Below are 25,926 nucleotides of genomic sequence, written 5' to 3' on the forward strand. Positions count from 1 at the left end.
GTCTAAACATAGACCACACACCAGAGGGTGCTGCAGAAAGAGTTTAATGTCTTTAACTTTACGTCTGTTTGAAAGGCTTCGATCAGTTGTTGGTTTATAGTTTCGTCAGCTTATTATTACCTTTATTCTGGATATTTCTGCTGATATTTTCCGGTGGAGCGTTGTGACTATCAGCTGGATTTACAGTATTTATATTTTGTGTTGCGTTTCCCTCGGCTCTCAGTTTCCTGTACTTTCCCCCTGAATGACCCTTTTGATTCAGAGGTAATTGATTAGTCAGAGACATGTACAGCAGGGCAATCATTCAATTTCCCCATTAAAGTCTAAAACCTCAGTGACATCACACCACGCTCCAGCCAATCTGGTCGCTGTTTATTAACCTCAAATCCCAGGAGCACTCTTTATCTACAGATTATAAAGTCAGAGTGTCTTCATGATTTTTGTCATCGTGACTCGGCTCAGCTGCTTCATCAACAGTCCTCTAATGGGGTAAGACTCTCCTGTGTGTCTGTGTTAGAGTTAAAACAGAAACTCTGTTACTGGCGCCTTGTAAAACCTGATGCTTGCAGGCACCAGAAGCTCTTCCTGAGTTTGGGACGATCAGCTCAGGACTCTGTGTGAAGTTTCCTTTCTCATCTGTGGGAAACAGCAGCTTTAAATGCTGTTTTTTATGTGTTGGCTTTGAATTCTCCATTTATTACCTGTTCTGTTCTCATACACAGCAAAATCTCCAGTGTTAAATTAACACTGGAGAGTGTCTATATGGGTCCAGTCCTCTGAGTGTTCAATACAACACTGTTGAGTGTTAAATTTACACCTTTGACAGTGTTATATGTTTAATAGTGACCCAGTCAGTTTTGAAGATTAACAAAGACTAACACTGAGCAGTGCTGATCTTCTAACACTGGAAAATAACTCAAAATGTTAGAAATATTCCAGTGTTAGAAAACCAGCACTGCTCAGTGTTGGTCTTTGTTAATCTTCAAAACTGACTAGGTTACTTTCCACCTGTCAGACGGTTGGTGGTTTGCTCCCTGGCAAATTAACCTGCTTTACGGTTACACAAGTAGTGTTTAGAGAAAAAGTAAGTGCATGGTTAAAGAAAATGTTTCATGTTAACAAAATGACAATTTTTTAAATCATCTGGAAATAAAAATTTTATTGTGTTTGAGCATGTATTCATATCTTTGTGGGGACCAAAAACTAATAATTGACTTGAGGGGACCAACAGCGTAATGGGGACCAGAATCCTGGACGGCATTTTTACACTCAAAATGTGGTTTTAGTGTCAGAGTTACAATTAGGTAATGTTTGGGGAAAGCATTACGTCACTTAGATGCCCCCACAAGATATGAATACCCGAGTGTGTGTGTGTGTGTGTGTGTGTGTGTGTGTGTGTGTGTGTGTGTGTGTGTGTGCTGGCACACTGGAATATTCAGCCGCTTTTCTTTGCCTATACAGTAACACATTTTTGTGTAATAACACTCGTACGTTCTGAATGTTTTACCGTTGCATAAGAACCAAGTTTATGTTGTGACCCCGCTCTACACTTCTGTGCGCTGTAAATCCTTTAATTTATTTATTTTCTGCGTATTGTTCATTTTCTTTAATTTAATTATTCTATTTTACTTATTTCTTTGTAGTGAAGTAAGAATCTTATTGCCCAGCGTAACCTGAGCGGTGCGGAGGACAACAAACTTCTTCATTCAAAGTTTATTGCAGATAACAGTAACTACCTTTGCTCCTTCTGAAGAAATTATGATGGGACCCTAAAAAAATTACTACGTACAATAATGGATTTCTATACATTTTACATCAGATGAAAATGTTTGTTGTAAGATTTGGATAATTATTTATTAAAAGTGAGACATTTTAAATGAGAATAAGAAAGTATATCTCTGTGCCCCCCTCTCCCTGTTAATGCCCTACCTGCCCCCCTGGCAACACTTTGCTAGATCCGCCCCTGCACAGTTACCAGCTGTCAGCTACATAGAAAAGGATCCTGGTGTTATTTGTCTCTCAGAAACAGCTCATAACTTCCCTTCAACTCATTCATCCAGCCAGTCCAGCTATGCATGTAACCCAACTAATACCTGTGGTCACTGCTTAACTTTAACGTTGCAAAGCTGCCAATTTACCACTCAGTCTACATCCCCACCCTCACCGATGGTCACAAGCTCTGGGTAGCGACCAAAGGATGAGGTCATGGATACAAATGAGTTTCCTTGGAAGAGAGTTCGGCAGAATATGGATGGATGATTTCCAATGATCCCAGTCTGAATTGTGGGATTATTTCCACTTCATCCATGTTGAGTAGTTTAAATAGACGTTGCTGAAAATCAAAAACAGCAACAAACAAATAAAGAAAAAGTCAAAAAAAGTTCCCTCATGCAGAAAACTGCAAAATACCGATTATGTGTCTGAAATACAGAACGTTTATCTTGGTGCAATAGTTTTCCTCGTGATGTTTTTAGGTGACTTATTGAAGGTGCTTTCCATTTTCCACAGAGACGACTTGTAAAGCTGAAACTCAGATGATGCAAACTCAAGATCATTTTCTCCCTGTAAAGTCTTCACGCCGTTTCTCTGCGCTCTCGTTTTAAAGAAAGGCTTTTGTGCTGCGTCTGAGCTCGGCGGCTGGAGCGGATGGTGCGAAGAAAAGACGATTTTCATGCTGGCTTTGGTCGAACAGTCGTGAGCTTTGTGGAGGCTTGGCAGCTGACTGCCTCATGCTGATGTGAAGGTCGTGGAGGCGAGTCTGATCTGTGACCTCTGTTTGTTTTTTCTCAGATTTGGCGAAAGAGAAATGTCATCTCATCCAGATCATGAGGTGAGCTAAGAGCGAACATACTTAGGCTTCGCCCAAACGTTTCTCCAGCTCCTCCACAGAAGAGGAGGAAGGGATTCGATCTGTGGAAGCATGAGCAACAAATGATGAAATACAGAATGAATGGGAATAAAAGAACAACGTGATCTGTGTTTGTATCGATATATAAGTATGTGAAAAAGTATTTGTGAGGTGGAGGTGGGCTCGGATCATTGTCCTGCTGCATAACCTGAGGGAGCTTTAGCTCCAATGCCCAAATATTCCAGTATTCCCAGTTCCAGCTTTAAAAAAACCCCATTGTAGTCCTGATGAGGTGTAACGGTTTTCCTCCTCGTGTTTCAGACCAATGCCATCCTGAGAGCTTCCCATCTGCCTCTGGTTCGCTCAGCGTTACAGATGGTGACTTCGATGTACTCGGGGGTCAAAGCTCGCAACCGTCTGCTGGGTCTGATGGGAGGAATGGCCGAGGTCGGAGTTCGCAGCTTTTCCCAAGAGGCCATGAGACGAGCCACGCCCCTCCTGCAGAGTTTGGAGCCACAGAGTACGTGACAGCACTGCTGGCACCGTTAGCTTCATCTCACCTAATCACAGTTTCGCTGCCTCTGAATCGTGTTTGTCTTGTTCTCCACAGTCGATGCTGCCAACAGTTTTGCTCTCGTTGGTCTTGATCACCTGGAGAAAACCTATCCGATCCTGAACCAGTCAACAGACGAGGTCAGTACCTGCTACAGATGTGATGTTTCTGTTGTGGTCATGTCACAAACTTTTCTTTGCACCGCTGCCAGTTAAGGTAACGGTAAATTTCTGCACTAGAGTACGAGCGAGCAGCCAGGCTGTCGAAACAACAGGATCCAACGGAAGAAAGGCTCAGCATTGTTTTAAAAGGCTATACACGGATCATTTAAAATCATCACCTTTATGTAAAATTAAAGTAATAAATGTAGTTTTTCCATCCAGCTTAAAGTCCTTCAGACATCACTCAAAGGATTCAGTTGTAGTTTCAGGTGTTTGTCTAGAACAGGACACCTGGGGGCAGAAATCACCTGGAGAAAGCCTCTGGGCACTTCCTGCTCAGCAGCCGACACACAGAGAGCTGCTCTGAGGAGGTGGTGGAAACCAAACCTGGAGCTCAAAGAGATTCATTAGGCAGGCCCAAACAGGACTGTAGATAATTGTAAAGTGTCTCACATGCTTCAGCTGCCCCCAGGTGGATCGTATCAGTTTGATCTCCTCCAACATTTGCAGTGTCTCTGAGCCTGTTAAAGGCTTAATGTGCAAAGACGACTCTTAAAAACCGTTTACAATGTCAGGGAAGGCTGCTGCCTGATGTTACAGGGACTTTAAATCGCTGTAAATGCCTGCCTCTGATCAGGTTATGACTCACCTGAAGGACGCCTTCTTCCTGACCCTGGATGACGTGCAGCTGTGGGTGGTGGACGGCCTGGACGCAGCTCTGGATCAGCTGGAGCGTCTGGCCGACGTAGGCCGGGTGGCTGTGCAGCAGCTGCAGAACACTCAGGTGGGCCAGGCCGCCATGTCGGGACTCGATGACGTGCTGAGTCGCGTGGAGGACGCCACCGCCTACTACCTGCCCCTCCCACCCACACTGCGTGAGTATGAGGAGGGTTGTAGTGCTCTTTGGCAAAACAGCTATTTTTCTGTAAGTCTGAGAGATTTAAGCTAATGTTGCCTCACCTGTAGTTATCGTGTTATCACACAGAAATGCATCCCTGCAGCTCATATTTCAGACGAGATTATCGAGAATCAACTTTTTTCTGTGGAAAACGTGTGTTTTAGTGTGAGTACATATCTTTGTGGGGCAAAATCCCCACAAGTTTGAAGGCATTTTTGAGACTCAAAATGTGGTTTTAGAGTCAGGGTCATGGTTAAGGTCAGGGGCTGGGAAAGCGTTATGTCGATTAGATGTCTGCAAAAGATAGGAGTACTTGACACTGTGGCTGTATCCCAATTCAGGGTCTGCAGCCTTAAAGGCCGCATTTCAAGGCCGATTACGTCACAGCGGCGCGCCGAAGGCTGTCCCAATTCAAAGGCTGCTCGAAGTGCGGCCCTCAAATGCGTCCTTCATTTCCCTGAATTTTAAGGCTGTGGCAGTGTAGACTTCGTGGTCCCATATATCCCACAATTCATAGCGCGGCAGTCGGTGTGGAGAATTCTGCCGCAGACGGCAGAAGCGGAGCGGCCGAAGAGTAAACTGTGAAAAGTAAGTACTGAATATGATGTCACTTATTTATGTGCAAATGTTTAATAACGAAGAACATTAAAACATGACTGTTGGCCACATGTCTTGTGGCCTCTGACAGTGGACTCATCTCTGTGCTTGTCCTGCTAGACCTCAGTGCAGCGTTCGATACTGTCGACCATAATATCCTATTAGACGATTAGAACATGCTGTAGGTATTACAGGTACTGCACTGCAGTGGTTTGTATCATATCTATCTAATAGACTCCAGTTTGTGCATGTAAATGGAGAGTCCTCTTCACACACTGAGGTTAATTATGGAGTTCCACAGGGTTCAGTGCTAGGACCAATTCTGTTTACATTATACATGCTTCCCTTAGGCAGTATCATTAGAAGACATAGCATACATTTACACTGCTATGCAGATGACACCCAGCTCTATCTGTCCATGAAGCCAGATAACACACACCAATGACTTAAACTGCAGGAATGTCTTAAAGACATAAAGACCTGGATGGCCACTAACTTTCTGCTTCTTAATTCAGATAAAACTGAGGTTATTGTACTCGGCCCTGAAAAGCTTAGAAATATGGTATCTAACCAGATTCTTACTCTGGATGGCATTACCTTGGCCTCCAGTAACACTGTGAGGAACCTTGGAATCATGTTTGACCAGGACATGTCCTTCAACGCACATATTAAACAAATATGTAAGACTGCTTTCTTCCATTTGTGCAACATCTCTAAAGTTAGAAATATCCTGTCTCAGAGTGACGCTGAAAAACTAGTTCATGCATTTATTACTTCCAGGCTGGACGACTGTAATTCATTATTATCAGGATGTCCTAAAAACTCCCTGAAAAGCCTTCAGCTGATCCAAAATGCTGCAGCAAGAGTCCTGACAGGGACTAGAAAGAGAGAGCAGATTTCTCCTGTTTTGGCTTCCCTTCATTGGCTTCCTGTTAAATCCAGAATTGAATTCAAAATCCTGCTCCTCACATACAAGGTCTTAAATAATCAGGCCCCATCTTATCTTAATGACCTTGTAGTACCATATCACCCTATTAGAGCACTTCGCTCTCGCTCTGCAGGCCTACTTGTTGTTCCTAGAGTATTTAAAAGTAGAATGGGAGGCAGAGCCTTCAGTTTTCAGGCCCCTCTTCTGTGGAACCAGCTTCCAGTTTGGATTCAGGAGACAGACACTATCTCTACTTTCAAGATTAGGCTTCAAACTTTCCTTTTTGCTAAAGCATATAGTTAGGGCTGGACCAGGTGACCCTGAATCCTCCCTTAGTTATGCTGCAATAGACGTAGGCTGCCGGGGATTCCCATGATGCATTGAGTTTTTCCTTTCCAGTCACCTTTCTCACTCACTATGTATTAACAGACCTCTCTGCATTGAATCATATCTGTTATTAACCTCTGTCTCTCTTCCACAGCATGTCTTTATCCTGTCTTCCTTCTCTCACCCCAACCGGTCGCAGCAGATGGCCGCCCCTCCCTGAGCCTGGTTCTGCCGGAGGTTTCTTCCTGTTAAAAGGGAGTTTTTCCTTCCCACTGTCGCCAAAGTGCTGCTCATAGGGGGTCATATGATTGTTGGGTTTTTCTCTGTATCTATGAAGCGCCTTGAGGCGACTTTTGTTGTGATTTGGCGCTATATAAATAAAATTGAATTGAATTGAATGTCAGCGAAGTTATGTGACATTAGTGACGTTTGCACTAACTTGGTTTTAAAGCCTTTACTTTAAAATATACGCCGTTCAATAGCTGAGCTTAATCTTACAGAGAATGATCAAAGCTCATGTAGAAAGAAACAAATGAACAAAAGATTTTCTCCTTCATTTCTGTCAAACAAAGCTGTATGACACGTTTCCAGCTGTTAGTATCATGGTTGCTAGGCAACCTGGGCAGCGCAACGGAGGCTAGACCGTCCCAATACACAAGCCTCGCACTTCCGGCCTTAGCGGTCTTTGAGTACGCGGCCCTTGAGGATCGTTGAGGCTGCATACTTTAAGGCTGCAGACCCTGAATTGGGATACAGCCTGTGTCTGCGTGTGGGATATTTTTCTGCAGAATTCAACCAGCAGAGGGAGCCGAAGCTCTGCTGACTCCCCAAACTGCTGCTGGCGACTTCAGCTCTTTATGCTGATAATAGCCAACGAACCAATCAGAGAGCAGAGTCCTCAGTGTCACATGTTGACGCCAATAACACTGAAGGTGACAGGATCAAAACCTCACTTCATGTGACACTCTGAGGAAATTTCTAGACTGAGTGTGTTTACCGTTTGTCTTTATATCTATGTGAGGCCTGGTTGGAATTTTAAAACAGCGAGGACATTTGAGCTGTGTCACCGAAAGTGTTTTTAAAATCTTCTTATTGTAGGTCAGGGGCGTCAAATGCAAGGGCCACACCAGGAAATGAGACCAGACATGAAGTTTCTGAACATGCTTTAATGTCATGTGAAATGCACGTCCTGCCCAGACTCCAGTTCAGCACGAGTTCTACAAACGTTACTTTTGATGGCTGCTTGCTGTAACCTATCTTTATGAATGCAAAGCCTTCTGCCTCTGAACGTCTCTGCCATCCATCAGGTCAGGAATGGGAGCTGAGGGTGCAGCAGTACGAGAGTGAAGACGATGGCGATGAGCCCAGTATGTGGACGAGGGTCCGCAGCCTCCTGCTGACTCTCAGCCTGCAGCTTTATCACCGCCTGATGAAGATCAGAGAGCAGCTGCAGAGAGCCGTCAGGGCGATGGGAGACGCTGCCGACAAGGTGAGAGCAAACCAAACTCCCGCAGAACTCGGTGTGTGATGTTTAACGTGAAAGGAAACACGACAGAGTTGTGGGGTTTGTTTAGGCGACCTGAATGCCAGTGAGAGAAGAAATCAGATTCATTTTAAGGTCCGGAAGACCTGGGATCTAATCCACATAAACCTAAAAGAGGAACCAAATCTAAACTAAACTACATCTAAACATGTTGGAGGATCTCAACAGTTCCCCCAACGAAATGGCAAGTCCAGAGAGCGTGAGTTCTTAGAAATTCTTTCACATACCCAGCAGACATCCTCGCGTGGACCCACTTTTGGTAGCTGTGGGTGAACTGTGGGCCTGTGTGGGCAGAAAAAACCCACACTTATCCCACACTGACCTGAGTGGCTGTGCTCACCGCAACTTTGTCCTTTGGGGCCTCAGAAAGGGGCTTCTATGGGCACACTACTACACTGCCCAGCTGGGGCACATCTGGACCTTATAGTGCAGGATTCATTCCATGTAATCTGAATCATATCCAGTAATTTGATTGATAAAATCAATCCCCCAGCTGAGTTTGGGCTGCAGATAAATGATAAATGGCCTGTATTTGTATAGCGCTTTACTAGTCCCTAAGAACCCCAAAGCGCTTTACACATCCGGTCATCCACACATTCACACACTGGTGATGAAGCTACATTGTAGCCACAGCCGCCCTGGGGCGCACTGACAGAGGCGAGGCTGCCGGACACTGGTGCCACCGGGCCCTCTGACCACCACCAGTAGGCAACGGGTGAAGTGTCTTGCCCAAGGACACAACGACCGAGACTGTCCAAGCCGGGGCTCGAACCGGCAACCTTCCGATTACAAGACGAACTGCCAACTCTTGAGCCACGATCGCCTCAAGAGTTGGGATAAAAGTATAACAACTTGGACGTAGCTTCCAGGTCCTGTCTTCTGACTTATGACCAGCAGGGGGCGATATCTATGATCTCCTAGCTTCTCTGGGCTCGGCCGCGTGTTTCACATGATACTGAATAAACGTTTTAGACAGTTTTGTAAACATTGCGTATTTTAAGACTCACAAAGGAGGATTATCGAACAACAACAACAGCCAACAACCTCGAAGTTTGATGGTCCCATCGATTTAAAACACCACGAAGGCGATGATGAAAAAACACATCACAAGGTCAAAAAACAGGACTTCAGGACCCTGGGGCTGATGTCACCAGAGGAATTAAAACATTTAAACCTTTTCTAATGATGATGATGATGATAAGTATCTGTCAATCACACTTTCCAGGTTTTTACTTTAAACCTGTCTTTATGTTTGAATGTGAGGAACTGACTGTGACAGTCACACTTTAAAAATACAAACAAAAGTCCTCATAATTATGACGAGCACATGAGGAAATATGTCCACCTGGGCCAAACTAAACTGCACGTTTCTGTGTCCTGAGATAATTTGAGTCCAGTGTGTTCTCGTTTTGTTGTTAATGTTAGTTTCAGTTATTTAGCCTCCTAAGACCCGAACTCTTCCACAGCAGCATTTTTAATTTCTCTTTGATATTTGGGCTGATTGGGTCCTGATGAATGTAAAAACAAAGAATTAGCAGATTTTTTTTTTGCCTAATTTTTGTTTCTAACAAAAATAAGAGCCACATATGAGGATATTCATTTTAAATTTTGATAGAAGAGTAGCATATAATGTCCTCGTAAGTGGATATCAGGCCCTTGTAGAGCAAAATTGAGTATTTTGGTCTAAATAACCCAAAATGTGATGTCAACATATGTGGACGCCAGGTCCTAGGAGGTTAAAGCTTTTAGTTTTCTGTGTTATTTTTAGTAGCTGTTTGTCGTTCAATAATGACTCAGGGTTTGTGAATATCATCGAGCATCATTTACTTCGAAACAAAGCAACCATTACACGTTAGTCATTCCATTCCAGGGGGCGGGTCCCCTCCTCTTGCTTCCCGTCTCACTGCGTGCATGCGCAGCATACTAATACGGAACAGGTATATTAAAGCAGCATTAATGAACAACATTGGTCAGATGTTCTACATCCCCTCTCTTTAGCTTATGGCTGTATAAACTGCTAACAACACCTTTAGCAATAACACGTTAACAACATGTCCATATCATAACATTCTAGCCTAAACATTAACAACTTACTTCACACCTTGAACTGTGTCATTGGTAAGGACACGGAGAGCATTTAACTTTGCTGACATCACATCACTTGTACTGTCCACTTTTTTTTTTTTTTTTTTTTTTTGTGTTACTGTCCATCTCTTATGCCTTAGTGTTCATACTTGGGGTTTGGTTTGCAGACCCTCCCAGATCGTGTGATGTAAGCATCACGTGCCGGGCGACAGGGGGACTGGACTGGGGCTTGTGTGAAGTGTTGCGTGTGGCTATGTGTTTGTTCGTCGGTTTGTGTCACGGGTTCTTGGATGTGCTGTGGGGAGTCAGTGGTAGGTGGTTGGGCTGCGGTGTAATCATCACGGGAATCTCCGTGTGGTGGTGGCGGTTCAGAGACTGGGAGGATATGTCTGCGGTTTCGCCTGTACTCTCCAGCTCCTGACTGGACGATGTACGATCTGGGCTCTTCGCGGGCTTCCTTGATGGTTCCTAAGGAGTCATGTCCTTGACGCGTTTGCATCCGCACAACCTCACCTGGCATGAGGGGGCGGAGGGGTCTGCTGGACTTGTCATAGTATCTCTTTTGTGCCTGGCGCTTGTGAAGTAGGTTTGTTTTAACTGTTCTGTTGCTTTTGGGGCTGGGAACGAGCAGACGTCTACACACGGGTAGGGTCGTGCGCGTCTGTCTTGACATCAGCCTTTCAGCTGGGGAACCTAATGTGTTGTCTCGTGGCACGTTGCGGAGATTGAGTAGGTTAAGGAAGACATCCGTTCCATCTCTCTTTGATCTTTCCATCAACTGCTTTGCACTGCGAACCGCACGTTCAGCCAATCCATTGGCCTGCGGGTATTCTGGGCTACTTGTCACATGAACAAAGTCCCATGCTGAAGCAAAGTCTGCAAAGCGTTGGCTGGTGAACTGAGTGCCGTTGTCTGATATTACTTTGTGCGGGCTGCCATGGACAGAAAAGTGTCTTTTGAGCTTTGTGATGACAGTGTTGGCGGTTAGGTCTGGAAGCAGGTCTACTTCGAACCAACCTGAGTAAGAGTCGACTACAACCAGGTGATGTTGTCCGTTCCACTCGAAGATGTCGGTGGCGACGGTTGACCAGGGTAGGTCCGGCACTGGATGTAGCTTTAACGGCTCTTTCTGTTGATGTGGCCTTGTGCTGTTGCACACTGGACACGCAGCTGTTTCTTGCTCAATATCTGCTGTCATTGTGGGCCAAAACACAATGTGGGCCCTGCATTTAGTAGCTTCCATGCCTGGGTGCCCTCTGTGGAGGATGACGATATAATCTTTTTGCAAAGATTTAGGAATCACTGTTTTCAGCCCTTTCATGACAATGCCATCTTCTAGAGTGAGTTCGTCTCGATATGGGTGGTATTGACGAAGTTCTGTGGGCAGCTGAGTTTGTCTGCAAGGCCATCCTCTCATTATGACAGTGCTCAGTTTCTGTAGCTCTGGATCTGAGGCAGTGTGTTCCTTTAGCTGCATCAGCCTGTAAGAAGAGATTTGCTGGATCGACATGATCTCGTAGTCAGCTGTTTCATCACTGTTCTGATCCGTCGAGGTTGTGGGAGCACGGGATAAAGTGTCGGCGAGGTACATCTGCGAGCCTTTTTTGTACACTATCTGAAAGTTGTACTTTTGCAGCCTAAGCATCATGCGTTGCAGTCTGGCTGGAGCTGAATGTATTGGCTTGTTCAAGATAGTGACTAATGGCTGATGATCGGTTTCAATTTGGATTTGTTTCCCATAGATGTAATCATTAAACTTGGAACAACCAAATACGACTGCAAGAAGCTCCTTCTCAATCTGCGCATAGCGCGTTTCTGTCTGTGTCAGAGTACGAGATGAGTAGGCAATCGGGGCGCCTTCTTGGAGGCATGCAGCCCCGAGTCCATGCTGCGATGCGTCACACGTTAGCGTGACGGGTTTCTTTACGTCGTAGTATCTGAGGGTAGGAGGACTGGTCAGGCTTCGTTTTAAAGCATCGAATGCATCTTGATGCTGCTTGAGCCAACACCACTGTACGTCTTTGCACGTTAGCTCCCGAAGTGGGGCTGAAAGCTCGCTGAAATTAGGAATGAACTTTCCTAGGTAATTAATCATCCCTAAGAAGCGTTGGAGAGCTGTGACGTTTTCAGGTGTGGGCATCTCTTCAATTGCTTTGGTCTTTGCTGGGTCAGGCTTCAAGCCCTCGCTTGTGAAGACGTGGCCAACGTAGCAGGCTTCTTTGAGACTGAATTTGCACTTCAGGGGGTTAAGTCTCAGCTTGACTTCCCTTGCACGGTCGAGTACTTTTCTGAGATTGTGTTCATGCTCTTTCATATCTCTTCCACCGATGAGTATGTCATCGACAATGATAGCACAGGGGTATCCAGCAAAGATCTGCTCCATTGCACGCTGGAACACCTCACTGGCTGAGTTTATTCCATATGGCATTCTTAGAAAGCGGAATCTGCCAAACGGTGAGCTGAAAGTTGTGAGCATGGATGATTGGTGGTCAAGTGTTATCTGCCAAAAGGAGCATTTCGCATCCAAGACGGAAAAGACTTTGGAGTTAGGCATTTGGGCGGCTATCTCCTCTATAGTACGCATAGGATGATGTGGGCGTTTTAGTGCTTTATTCAAGTCTCTTGGATCGATGCAGAGTCTGATCTCATCTGAATTTTTCTTGTGGGTCGCCACCATGGACGACACCCATTCTGTTGGCTCTGTGACAGGGGTGATCACACCCAACTCGACCATACGGGTTAATTCTGCTCTAACCTTGTCTAGCATTGGAACTGGTATTTTGCGTGCTGGCTTTATTACTGGTGTGACTTCTGGGTCTATTTTCATGGAATAGATAACCGGAAGTTTACCAAGTTTATCTTCGAAGAGGTCTGAATACTCTGAGAAGATCTGTTCTGAAAAGGTGCTTTCCACTTCCTTAGTCACATGGTGGACTTCTTTGTTTAGTGTGATTAATTGTAAGTGAAGTGAGTCTGGTAAGCCAAGTAGGGGTTGTACGTCTCGTTTCACTATGAAGAACTGCAGAGGGTAGTCCTTGCCTGCAGAGTGGCATGAGAGTGTTGCTGTGCCAGCTGTTTGAATTTCCTCTCCCCCATATGCCACCAGTTTAGTGTTTCGTGATGGCATGAGTTTTTCATCATGTCTCAGTTGTTCAAAAAGGTTAGCTGGCATGACATTACATTTGGCGCCAGTGTCCACTTTGAGCTCTAAGGGTTTTCCATTAATATGCACCGTGGTGAAAATGTCATTCTTGTATGGAAAGCAGGGATTTATAGTGTCTATGTCAATTCCATTCACATAGAACATTTCTTCATCGCTGCCGTGCGCCTGCATTTCAATGTGGTTTACGGGTCTCTTTTTGAATTGCCGTGTTTGTGATGACTTGCAGCATTTCTGGAAATGATCCCACTTCTGACACCATGTTTGTCGTTCAATAATGACTCAGGGTTCGTGAATATCATCGAGCATCATTTACTTCGAAACAAAGCAACCATTACACGTTAGTCATTCCATTCCAGGGGGCGGGTCCCCTCCTCTTGCTTCCCGTCTCACTGCGTGCATGCGCAGCATACTAATACGGAACAGGTATATTAAAGCAGCATTAATGAACAACATTGGTCAGATGTTCTACAGTAGCGTTCACCTTTGACTCGTCCTCCTCAGTTTATCCTAAAACCCCCACGTTTCTCCTCCCAGCAGCTTTTATGACTCTCAGGCTGGGACCAGCGTTTATCGCTGAGAGGCGGCGGCAGCAAGCTCTTCCCTAAAACAAACGTTTCTGTCATTTTCACCATGATAGAAATCTTCTGCCGTCCAGAACAAACAAACGAGGAGACGTGAAGCAGCTGCTGTAAGACGAGTGGTCTCGTTTATCTAGCTCTGTGAGGACCAGTTGTTAAAAAATGAAAGCAAATTAGCCCAACACACAGGTCTGTCTGAGGGTTCAGAGGTCGACACGCGAAGTTTCCGATACAAAAGTCCAACCTGTTCAAAGTGTCTTTCTTTTCTTTTTATCCAATTCAACATAAAATATCCAATAAACCTGAAGAAACATGATTCAGAAGTGACTGTGCAAACCAATGAAACCATCCCAGAAGCTGTGGGATGAAACTGCACTTAAAATGGGACGTAAGACATTAAAAAACACCTCATGCACGCCTGACAAGTCAGAAATGTTCCAACTTAAGAATCTTGGAACATTTTGGCCAGTTTGTCCAGAAAGTCCTAAAACTGAGAACATAGAAACCTGAACACACACGCACACACACACACACACACACACACACACACACACACACACACACACACACACACACACACACACACACATCAGACTCAGTTTGATCGAGTACAGATTAGCGTTGTTATGTGAGCAGATAAATTGAGAAGAATTTTAAACGAGAAGAATCCAAAGAGAGAAAACGTGACTCGACACTAAAACATGAATGAAAGCAATGGGAGGAAGCTCCAGCCTGCTCGGTGCAGGTGTTGCAGGCACACCTGTATTCACGGCGCTGTAATGACAACAGGAAACGGCTCATAAAGACATCTCCGAGGTCACTTTGACTTTGGCCTCCGGGCCTCACGTGTAAATCAAATCAAATCAAATCACTTTTTATTGTCACATCACATGTGCAGGCACACTGGCACAGCACATGCGAGTGAAATTCTGTAAATGTTTTTTAGGGTGTGGATGAGAACAGAAAATAAATATCAGCGTCAGTTTAGATGTCCTGCTGTTAAAGAAAACACAAGTGTTCTCTGAATAGCGAGGGATGGATTGATGGCACACAGATGGGAGTCTCCTGCCTTCGGGAAAATGAGCTCCATTAAAGATAAATGGATGTGCTTCCTCAGCAGACGGCTGTAATCTAAGCGGAGCTCGCTGCCTACGTGCCGCGTGGAGCGTCTGAGCTGATGGGGCGATAACGGCCGAGTGTGGTCTGCTCAGACTCACGGCCTCAGCTTGTTTAAAACATCATCAGCGACATGCAGAGCGACACAGATCTACATCATGATATTCAGCCTCTGCCCTCAAAGTGCACAATGAGAAGTTTATCTGTGGGTGATTTTAACTGTATTTCACAGATGCAACCTGTTACTTTACGCTACACTGAGAAACACTCATTACACTACACTCAGTGTTTGTACAGAAGCAGTTTTTGTAGCGTTGCCTCTACAGGACAGTTTAAATCACAAGTGCAGACTGTCAGCGTCACTTCAAGGAGTTTAAAATTTGTCATGAATTGTTCTGGACTTTCATTCATTTTTATGTACAATAACTGGACAGACTAACTTTAATTTTAAGGACTGGTTTAACTACTTTAATACTAGTCAGTCTAAACTGTGAGGCGCTTTCACCTGCTGCCATTCATGCCCACGCCATCACCCTGCTGGTGTCTGCTTCAGCTCACGAGCTCTTTCTCTGCTTCTGCTTTTCCCATCGTTCAGCTCCAACTTCATCTTGGTTTCTGTGCCGGCTTTTTTTCTGGCTAATCCAAGTTTTCCTAAGTCGGGTCTGTCCTTCTTGTTCTTCAGTGGAGTGCAGTCTATCGTAAACTCTGTATTTCCACTCATGTCCCGATTCAGACCTCATCATCGCGTTCTTCACTCGCTCCCATGTTGTGCGGAGGTTTTCTTAAACAAGGAAAGACGTCTGCACCACGATTTGTCTCCTGTGTGTTTCAGACCTTTCAGTGTTGCTGATCCCGTTGGTGGATTCCTTCTTTTTGAGACTTTTTAAGCAGATTGTGGATTTTTGCTGTTCTTATTTTGGTTTAATTTTGGTTTTTCATGGTAATAACGGCCACCTTCACTTCAACTGCCTGTCAGTCAATTGTTTAAGTACCTTTAAACTCAGGAGTTTAGATCATTCCTAAACCATTAATGCAATTTTATCTTTAATGCAAATGATAATTCGCACTCAAAACACATCTTGATATTCATATCTTCAAGATTAGGCTTCAAACTTTCCTTTTTGCTAAAGCATATAGTTAGGGCTGGACCAGGTGACCCTGAATCCTCCCTTAGTTATGCTGCAATAGATGTAGGCTGCCGGGGATTCCCATGATGCATTGAGTTTTTCTTCTTCACTCACTATGTGTTAACAGACCTCTCTGCACTGAATCATATCTGTTATTAACCTCTGTCTCTCTTCCACAGCATGTCTTTATCCTGTCTTCCTTCTCTCACCCCAACCAATCACAGCAGATGGCCCCGCCCCTCCCTGAGCCTGGTTCTGCCGGAGGTTTCTTCCTGTTAAAAGGGAGTTTTTCCTTCCCACTGTCGCCAAAGTGCTGCTCATAGGGGGTCATATGATTGTTGGGTTTTCTCTGTATGTATTATTGTAGGATCTACCTGACATTATAAAGCACCCTGAGGTGACTTTTGTTGTAATTTGGCGCTGTATAAATAAAAATAAATTGAATCTTTGTGGGGACCAAAATGATATGAATACCCGACGTGTGTGTGTGTAAAGATGCACACAGAGGATTGTGAAGTTATTTGAATGAAAGGCAGAAACGTGACAATGTTTGTCTAGATTGTGTTTGTGCATTACGTCGTCCTGATCACTGAGCCAAACACTGACTGCGCCCAGTGTTATTGTAGGTCTCTATCTTACCGTATAAAACACCTTGAGGCGTCTGTTGTTGTGATTTGGTTTTATAAAATCAAACTGATTGAATTAGACCTGCTGCTGAAGCTCCACGTGTTGCTGCTTTGATAGCACCATTACTGCGTGCAGCACCACGGGAAAGCAAAGACCTTCACAGTTTTGGTGCAGCCTTCTGAACTGAAGCATCGTGATTCACCGCATGCAGTAGAAGTAGTGAGGAGCGATAAAACGAGTTGGATGCCCTAAAATGTTTCAGCTCTTTGAGTTTTAATGAGTCTTTTATCAAAAGCATCTTTGGTGTGAGGAAACACTGAACTCTATCCTTTCCCCTGTGAAACATGAAAGGCTTCTGTGGTGTTTTTACTTCACCAGTGAGCAGTTTGTTTCTTCTTGCTGGTATCTGGCCGTGCTGTGAAAGGCACGTCGCAGTGACCCTGCAAAAGCCTGTCATCTCCTCCACAGTGTGACTTATAAGCACAGGCTGGTCACATTTCTGAGGCTCGGCTGTGGGCGCAGCTGTCCTGTTTCATTCAGACTAATGAGGACGTGTCTCTGCAGGTGAGCTGGTCAACATGTTGTTGTGTCAGCAGCAATCAGCCGCTTCATTAGCCTGTCGCTGTGCGCTCACGTGTTCAAGTGGCTGTTTGTCAGCAGCACAGAAGGTCACGGCCCGCTGTCTCAGTTTGACCCAAATACCCGAACCCCAAATTTCCCAGGACAGACCTGAGAACATTTTGTATTCGGAGAGAAAAACAACAATCTCTGCGTAAATATCTCGTTACGCATCCTGGCTTGTCTCTGATTGGTCGGCTGATGCTCAGTCAGCTGTCACTCCAATAAACAGGACCAAAGACTGGAAGCATAAATTCCAAAATGTTCCTCCTGCTGTTTATTTTTAGCACCACTTGCTTTTCTCCCAACTTTTTTGCTGCGAATACTTTTCATGAAATAGTAAAATATCTCAGTTCGAATATGAGTTTATGAGATGTGCAAATTATTGCATTCATACTTTGTTTACATTTTACACAGATCCAAACTTATCTGCAGTTTGTGTTGTATGTATGTTATATGCAATTACATTGGCCCAAATCTAAATTAGACAGAGTTTTGTCTCTCGGTGAGCCCTGAGTGTTTAACCTGCAGAGACGAAGTAAATGCAGACGAGGCAAGGAAGAGGAAAAGGGAGCGCAGAAGGAAAGCAGCAAGTATAAAAGAGAAGGTGGCGAGGGAAGTAAGAAAAATGAGAAAGGAAATGATGTTTCACATAAAGGATGATGGGATGGAAGGTTGTCTGTGTGTGCGGCTACTGCAGGTAGGGGAAAATCTAGACCGTGTGGAGTGAACGTCGGACAGGAAACAATCAGTGTCCTGATGTATAATTACACTTTGATCCTTTTCCTTTTAAGTAAGTGATGCAGATTGTTGCTGTGAGCCTTTCTGGAGTGAGGCAAACAAACATAATTCCTCTTATTACTGAACTTTCATCCACATAATGCAGTGTTGCCACGAGTTTACAGGCAGGCGAAATAAATGAATGGATGTTTTTATCATCTAAGAGCCCAAATTCCAGGTTTGAAGCTGTTGCTTATGGACCAGATTACGTGTCACTGTGATCCTGAAACAAGATATTTTTTATTAGTTTATAGTCTTCAAAAGAAGTATTCAGCTGGAGGCATGGTTCTTCTAAATACCAGTACGAACTGGAGTCCTTTCACATGTGAGTGTAGTTAATTCAGTGCTTTTCCTCCACAAAATAAATGCATCACTGATTACATTTGGGGACGTGTGACAGACGGGCCCTCATCTCATTCCTGCTGTTCCTGCCGTCTTTGTTCCTGAGCAATCCCTCCTCACGCGTTGCTTTCTGTGTCCTCACGTGTCGCTCTGCTTCCAGCTGGTACCGGTCCAATTTTTCTCCCCCGTTGTGTCCCAGAAAATTTGCTGTCTCCGTAAACTCTGAGAGGTTTACGGAGAGTTTATGCCAACAAAAGGACACGAGTGTCCCAGTTCGGGTATAGCACTCACTTATTACAGATTTAAGGAAAGTGCAGAGAGGCCCCACTGAACAGTAACACAGTATTTCACTACACAGATCAGAATTCATCACCGGGGTAAAGGAACTCAATCAAGCTGTTTGCGAACTTTCTTCATAATAACACCAAAAACTAAATCCTGGAGATCCTCGGGTACTGTGATCTGTTCCCAGATGGTGTTGCATGTTTGATCCACCTTCTCATTGATCCAGGCTTGGAACTGGGACTGGGAGTAGCTTATGACCCCATGAGGTTGGGTTTGTGTCTCCTCCTGGTCTCAGAATTGTTGAATGTGTTAGCCATGCATAGGTCCATTGCACCTGTCCATGATGGGTCATGTTTAGGCTACTAACAGATACATGTATGTGTTTACTGTAAAACAGCTGTAAGGAATTCTGGTTTATGTGACAGAAAAGTTAAAGGAGGTGAAAAGACAGAAGCTGAAGAACAAAGCAGCTAGAGGAGTGAAAAAGTCGAATTCTTCCGAGTTCATTCACCATTTTAGTAAGTTTACTGCTGAAGAGACACAAGATTCATGGATGTTCTAACAACAGCACCTGTTCCCTGCAGGTTGGTCTGCTTCGGGTCCTCAAGTTGTCCGGTGACCTGCTGCAATTCCTGCAGGGCCTCCTGGTGGCGCTGGTGTACCAAGCAGAGGCCCTCAGAGAGGCCTCTCTGAATGCGGTCAGAGTTCGGGCGACCATGTTGGCAGAGCTGCGTGTGGTTCGTCTGGTCCGAGCAGTACCCCTCCAAATCCAGGAGCTGCTTCAAGAGCTGAGGGAAGTGGCCAAGATCATCCTTCAGTTCGTGTTCAACACCACACCACTTTACGACATGGTGAGTAGAAAGCACCTGCAACACACCTGTAACACACCTGAGACATGTCGGGATTTCCAACTCCACTCCCCATTTGTTTTCAGCTGCAGAAGCCATCTCCTCAGGAGGTGGAGGAATTCTTGAACCAAGAGGAGCTTGTATCCGACAACTCGTCTCGTCGTGGCTCCAGTAACAGCCTCTTCCTGAAGGCCATGGACGGCCGTCCTCGCCGCCGCCGGAGCCTGTACTCCCGCGCTGCACGAGGTTCCGGGGGTCCTGTGAGCCCCGACCCAACTAATGGCTGTCGTCGCTCGAGTCTAAAGGAGCCCCAAGCCGCAGAGGTGGAGGGCACGCCCCTCCCTTCCGAAGGCGCCGCCCTTCGACGGCCATCTGCCGCCGAGCTGCTCCTCGCCCCGCTCAAACAGTTCGTCTCCCAGAGCCAGAAGGCCTTCGAGTACCTGACCCCCAACTCCTCCGAAAATGCTGCCAACGCTACAGAAACAACCGACTCCTAAACACCACGCTGAGGTTTGACCCCACCCTTATCCCCCACCAACCGCGGCCTTTGACCCCGACCCCCGAGCGATTACAGCCGGCCACCTCAGTCCTGGATGATCAGACGAACCTGCCTCAGCTGCTGCTGGTTTGTGCGTTCGTGTTCAGCCGCAAAGCTGTCACCAAATTATCATTTGATCGCTGACGCCGTTCTCGCTGTGGACAGGCGGCAACATGCAAAACCTACAAGAGGTTTCCTAAAGGAGGTTTTTAAGACAGAAGAAATAAAAAAGGGCCCAATACCGATTCGTATGGGACGCCTCCCAAAAAACACCCTCACATGAATCTAGAGTATCAGCCTGCATCAATGTAATTCCAGAGAAAACTCTGTCATTAGGTTTAATTGGGTTTAATGTCGAGCCACAAAGTCCCAAATAATCCCAGATCTGTTTCACATTTAGCAGAAAATGTTCTATATTTATTTCACAATTCTTTCAAATATGTTAAATGTATGCTGTTCATAATCTGCTTTGCTTTGTAGAAGAAGCAAGAAGCCTTTAGCCACATTTCATAACCTTTTTCCAGTCACAGAGTTGATGAGATGTGACTGAAAGCTGTTTTGTTTTTTTGGTCAACGTGCAGCTTGGTTATGATGTTATTTTGTGTTTTGCTCCTGATAATCAAGCACTGATGCAAAGTAGTGATGAAGGCTCTGTGTTGTTGGTTGGAGATGTGTGGATGGGTTTGATACCAAGACTTGTTGGGTAGACGAATGTTCGCCAAGTTCTGAACTTTATTATGTAAAAAAGACAGATGCAGCAGAATCTAGTCAAAGTGATCAGCGGTGGTTGTAATTGTCCAAAATATCGAGCACTTTGAAATATTTCACGTTCAAACCTGTCAGGAAGTGACCCGTTTTATTTGGACAGAAATTTGCTGAAACTCATTTAATCTCTTTTAATTAATATAGTTTTGATAATTTAGAAGTTATCATTGGTTTTATGGTTGTCACTCTTGTCTGTATGAAACCACTTATGTAAACGATGATCTGAAAGTGTTTCTGACTGAGCCACAAGTTCAAATAAAAGCTTCGTCAAACCTCAGAGGACTGAACAGTGACTTTGGTTCATGTTGTTTATTCAGGTTTGAATTTCAGGGGGAAAAATTTCTGTACAACACTGATATGAATAAATAGATTTATGTACAAAAAGAAACATTCATTTTACAGTACAGATAGGTTCTTTTGTTCTCATATATCCCAGATAGCTGGGTCAGCTGACGGCGGGCCACTCGTTCATCCAGGAGCTAAAAACAGACTGAACCCAGCATTCCTGCAGGTCCATGATGGTGTAAGTTTAGTGTCTGGAGAACCTGATAACCTGTTTGAAATCACAGCCAGAAAAAACGCTGATCGTCAGTCAGTGAGCGAGTTCACATCTAAACCAGTTTTTTAATCCAACAGAAATGTAAGTAGCTGATGAATTAAAGACGTCCGTCTGACACACAAAACTTTCCGACATTCCCACCAGGCTGCAGAGTCCTGATGATTTCAGATGTTTCAAGGGGAACTCGAGAATTTGTTGAGCTTTTAAAATATTTTCTGAAACAATGCAAATTTAGTGCATGCTTGCTACCTTAGCATGCTAAAGACTATACACAAGGCTAATGCTACAGTCAGTGTTTTTGCACGTTTGGTCACAAACCAAAGAATGGAGCACATAATGTCGGCCCTATTACAACACTATTGGTTCGATAGAATGGTTACCAGAATTTAATCAGAGGAGGTTACGTGACTGAAGTCAGTCGGGTTCACGCTCTTCGGTGCTGGAAGAGTTCGTCAGCTCATCGGATGGAAGAGCATCCTGCCTGTGCGGCTAATGGAAAAGTCAGAGGACCACCTGTGTAATTAGGATTCATCCTCTGAGGAAGAAACTTTGTGTCAGTGTCTGATAAGTGCCGAGATATTCATCGCCTCTCTGCTAGCTGAGCTAAAGGTCTTCAGCTCCAGCTGCCCCTCTTTATTCTGAAACAACTTTTCTCTGACCAGCTTTACCGTCGACCTTCCAATAAAGAATCGTTCTCTCAACCTCCTCAGCCCGTCTCGTATCTGACCTTTGACTTCACTCAGGAGGCATCTGACAGGAAATTCTCGCCCTGACGTTTTCATCTCATCAGAATGAGCAAAAACAACCTTTGCATGTTGAGTCTACTCCGCCCGTTTCTTTGCAAACACTGCAGACACGCTCCTGACGATCCCTCGGACGCCGGCCATGCTTTTTCTTATAGCTCGTGTCTCTTTCACGAGGTCGACCAGGCGGTGAAACACCAGCAGGACGCCGTGGTACGTCTCCGCCGCGGACACCTCGAAGAAGCCACACTGTTGGGACAGGGCGAGCAACCGTCCCTCCTCGCCAGAGACGCTGCGGTGCCGCTGCAGGTCGCGTTTGTTTGCCACGATGATGATGGGGACAGAGGACGGCTTCCTGCTTCGACGTATCTGCTGCAGCTGCTGCTGGACAATGTCGAAGCTGCTGCGATCACACATGTTGTAGACGAGGATCATCCCGTCAGCCCACTGCAGCTGTTTGTCGCTGACGGAGGAACTCTTCTCTCCGGGCTGTGGAGAAAGCAAACGCACAAACTCTAAAATTCATGCTCACATCATTATTTATGGTGTTAATATGCAAATTTGTGCAAAAAGGTTCCCCAAACTAATCTGTCGAACTAAACTAACCACACGCTCGATATAAACGATTGGTCCTCAGTCTGCATTCTGTCTATTGACCATCAGGGGGCGACTCTTCTGACGTTCCTTGGTATAGAGCTCTATTGGAGACACTTGACCTATGACCTTAGCAAACACTTTCCCCATGTTTATTTTATTAATCATGTTTACCTCAGATTTAAGATGCCCTTTAATCACCATGGATACTGATGTGTGGTACCTGCTCCATCTTTAGCACTGACCTTTATTATATTTTTCAAATCTGTTTGCTCAGCCACAATTTGGGAACCAAAAAGGTGTTTTAATATAAAGGATCACATTTTAAAGAGCTGGAAATACACCTGTGTGTGTGCGAGGTGCAGCCAGGTGGAGACCTACCTGTGCATACTGAGAGTCCCAGATGTTGAAGCAGATCTCCTGCCCATCAATTCTGTCAACTCGGCTGTAAACTGACTCTGAAAGAACGCGAGATAAAGGGGAAGCGTGAATAAATATTCATAGTACTGACACTGAATAATGATTTCGATCAGTCGGAGCATGTGAACACAGACGTTCTCTCTGACTGAGCAGACAGAGCTCTCACCGATGTCGCCGTACTCGCTGATGAATCTCCTGGTCAGAAATCTGACGGTGAGAGCTGCACAGAGAGAAAAGATCATTAGATCAAAGAAAACACTGCAAAGTAAAAACAGAAATCAGAACATTGAAATATGTTCATAGCTGACTACAGAGCTGCTTCCTCTGAGCAACATTTGAGCTAGAAAACTAGAAATGAAGTGAAAATACGAGAAGAGAAACATAAAGAGGAGGATATTTCTAACGAATCAACATGAAAACGTTCTGTAAGCAAAGGTGAAATATTCTGGAAATGAGCCAGTTTGATCTTTACTCACCGGACTTGCCGACATTGTGAGCTCCGAGCAGCAGGATGTTCACCTCCACCCTCTGCTGGTTTCCCTCCATCGCCTCCATACGACTTTTCTCCTGTACCACCATCAGGAATCAGTTCAGGTTTGCTGACAATAGATGCCAAAGATCTGGAGGCGCCGCTTCAGATCGCCGGCTTATGTACCCCGTGTGGGCGGGGCTTCGGAGCTGTGAGTCACAGCCCAGTCTGACTGCAGCCCGTGCTTGGTGGAGGGTCTTATCTGGAGTCTTATTACAGCAGTAACGAGGCAGATATGGAGGCAGATATGAGCATCTTTGTGTACGTGCTTGTGTCGGTGTCTTTTTGAGGGTATTTCAGGGCTTTCACTAATTGTGGGAACATTTTAGGACATTTTTGCACCACTCTGATTGGTGGGTGGGGGTGGGAGTGGGGTGGTGGTGATATAATGACCTTTCTCTGTTGTTTACAACCTTTCTGCTTTTATACCATCTGACCTGTTTTGAAGTGAGGGGACATTGAGGGCGTGTCTCTGTCTCATTTTTCAGTTATTGGGACATTTTTGCATCGTGTGAAAATCTGCAGATTTGTGCAGCTGGGTTCGTCTCAGTGGGGAAAGACTATGTGCTGCAGAGCGCGTCGATTAAACGACGAGCTTCGTTTCTGCGCCTCTTTGGCTCCACCTGCTGGCTCCCAGCTGAACAACCTTATTCTTCCTGTTTTTCTTCAGCAGCCGCAGAACTTAACTGATTATTATTTTCCTCAACAAATCATTTAATTTGATATCAAAGGAGGATTCATTTCCAACAAATTTAGACCAAGTTATCTGATCTTTATTCATTACTGGATCCCTCGGGGCCATATTTGGTGTATAAATCATGCAGACAAATATGTGACCTTTGTATCGTCGACTCTAAGACTCTCGAAGTCCTCGTGTACCTAAAAGTTTACACTTAATCATTTGGTTTAAACGCGGTTTGTCCCACCGCACGATTTTCAGCCTACCGAGAAATTTCAATAAGACAACGATCAAAGTCTCACGGGGTTTCCACAGCGGATGGTGCATTTGGCAGACTTTCACGGCCTCCTGATGCAAGCACAAAGGAATTTGTGTTCCGAGTAAAGATGTGATTTACAGTCACGTGAAAAAAATATTTAATGGTATTTTTTAAAACACAGCCCAACATTTTCTTTGATAAAATGTACAGCCGAAGAAGAATCCACGTTTAGATTTGAATTCTTGTTCTGATTCCCGTTTCTCTTTTTCAGTAGATTTTTATTTTTTCGATGAGTCATCAAAGTAAAATTATTTCAAATTCCTAAAAAAAGGGAACATAAACACAGACTTTCACAATAAAGTTTGAACACAGGTATGTGCATGACATCGAACTGCGCACACAAAGAAACGAGTCAGCGTTCCCCAACCAACACCAGGGGAAACATGAACCGGCTCATTGGTTCCACAGACGTGTGACTGGGATCCGTTTGGACACGACAGCTTTGACATATAATTATTAAAGAAAGAGAAGACAGCGACATGAAGTGATTAGAAAACAAATCGCGTCATAAAGCTGGAATGAAAGAATAAACAACAGCTGAGACCTCAGCAGGATGTGAGTCAAATACTGAAGACAAAGATCAAATACAGAGTCGCCTGTTACAATAAATCACATGTCGACTGAATGTTCACAGTAAATACACGAGACTCATCTCAGATACAAAGCCAGTCAGTTATGGAAAAGAACGTTTATTTTAATGTTATATTTTTATATATGTCAAACAAAGTAAATTCTCTGCGTATTTCATCGTAAGAGAAAAAACAACGTTCGTGTAAAACATGAAATATCAAACGAGAAAACTCGGACTAACCTGTAAACATGTCACGCTACTCGCTGCAGGCGTGCACGCCTCAGCTTTCAGGGGAAATACCAAAAATTAGAACACGTTATGGCTGATCAGCTGCCAAAGAGATGAAATCTGACAGTAGTAAAGGTAACAATACTGCCACCGAGGACTCGCTGTAATTACAAAAGTAACAGCTTCCTGTCTGAATGAACGTGTCACACTCACTTTACATAAGGCGGTAAAATCGAGACCGGCACAAAGTCTCAGACGAAATCACCCGTTTAATGTTTATAAAGTCAGAGCGCTCACAGCACGGACACTGGGCCGATCGATGCCGCCATCATTTCATCCCCTTTTGAAGAAAAATGTGAAATACTGAAAAATTATTGCCTCTAAGATGTGACCACTCCCAGAAAAATGAACTTTTTCATACCAAAAATATTGTTTAAAGTTCAGACCAAAATCATCGATTACGACTCGCAGATGCAGCGAACTGAGTGCAGAAATACAGAAGCGCTGGCGAGGACGCGTCCCGCCCACCGCAGAGGAAACCTTTAGCGGTTCTTCAC

The 25,926-nt window shown here is 44.7% G+C and overlaps 2 protein-coding genes across 4 annotated transcripts; one reads left to right on the forward strand and one right to left on the reverse strand.

The window, feature by feature from the left end:
* Positions 1-433: 433 nt before the first annotated feature.
* plin6 (perilipin 6) lies at positions 434-19,921 on the forward strand. The gene is made up of 8 exons (XM_085366004.1): positions 434-489; positions 2,791-2,830; positions 3,170-3,368; positions 3,459-3,541; positions 4,200-4,437; positions 7,620-7,801; positions 19,161-19,427; positions 19,511-19,921. The coding sequence occupies exons 1-8, from the start codon at positions 434-436 to the stop codon at positions 19,919-19,921; spliced, it is 1,476 nt and encodes a 491-aa protein (XP_085222130.1).
* Positions 19,922-22,057: 2,136 nt separating this feature from the next.
* Positions 22,058-23,622, reverse strand: LOC146623580 (ras-like protein family member 11B). Of its 3 annotated transcripts, none has more exons than XM_085366008.1 (4): positions 23,520-23,622; positions 23,210-23,263; positions 23,005-23,081; positions 22,058-22,509 (listed from the first exon to the last, which is right to left on the reverse strand). In XM_085366008.1, the coding sequence occupies exons 1-4, from the start codon at positions 23,620-23,622 to the stop codon at positions 22,108-22,110; spliced, it is 636 nt and encodes a 211-aa protein (XP_085222134.1). In that variant the 3' UTR covers positions 22,058-22,107. The 3 variants fall into 3 exon arrangements, with proteins under 3 accessions (XP_085222134.1, XP_085222132.1, XP_085222133.1); XM_085366006.1 differs by having other exon boundaries at positions 22,058-22,518; XM_085366007.1 differs by having other exon boundaries at positions 22,058-22,511; positions 23,001-23,081.
* Between the last annotated feature and the right edge of the window lie 2,304 nt (positions 23,623-25,926).

Source organism: Diplotaxodon limnothrissa, linkage group LG11 (genome assembly GCF_057381915.1).
Source record: "Diplotaxodon limnothrissa isolate DT_005_m linkage group LG11, D_limnothrissa_male_GT1.1, whole genome shotgun sequence".
Classification (NCBI taxonomy): domain Eukaryota; kingdom Metazoa; phylum Chordata; class Actinopteri; order Cichliformes; family Cichlidae; genus Diplotaxodon; species Diplotaxodon limnothrissa.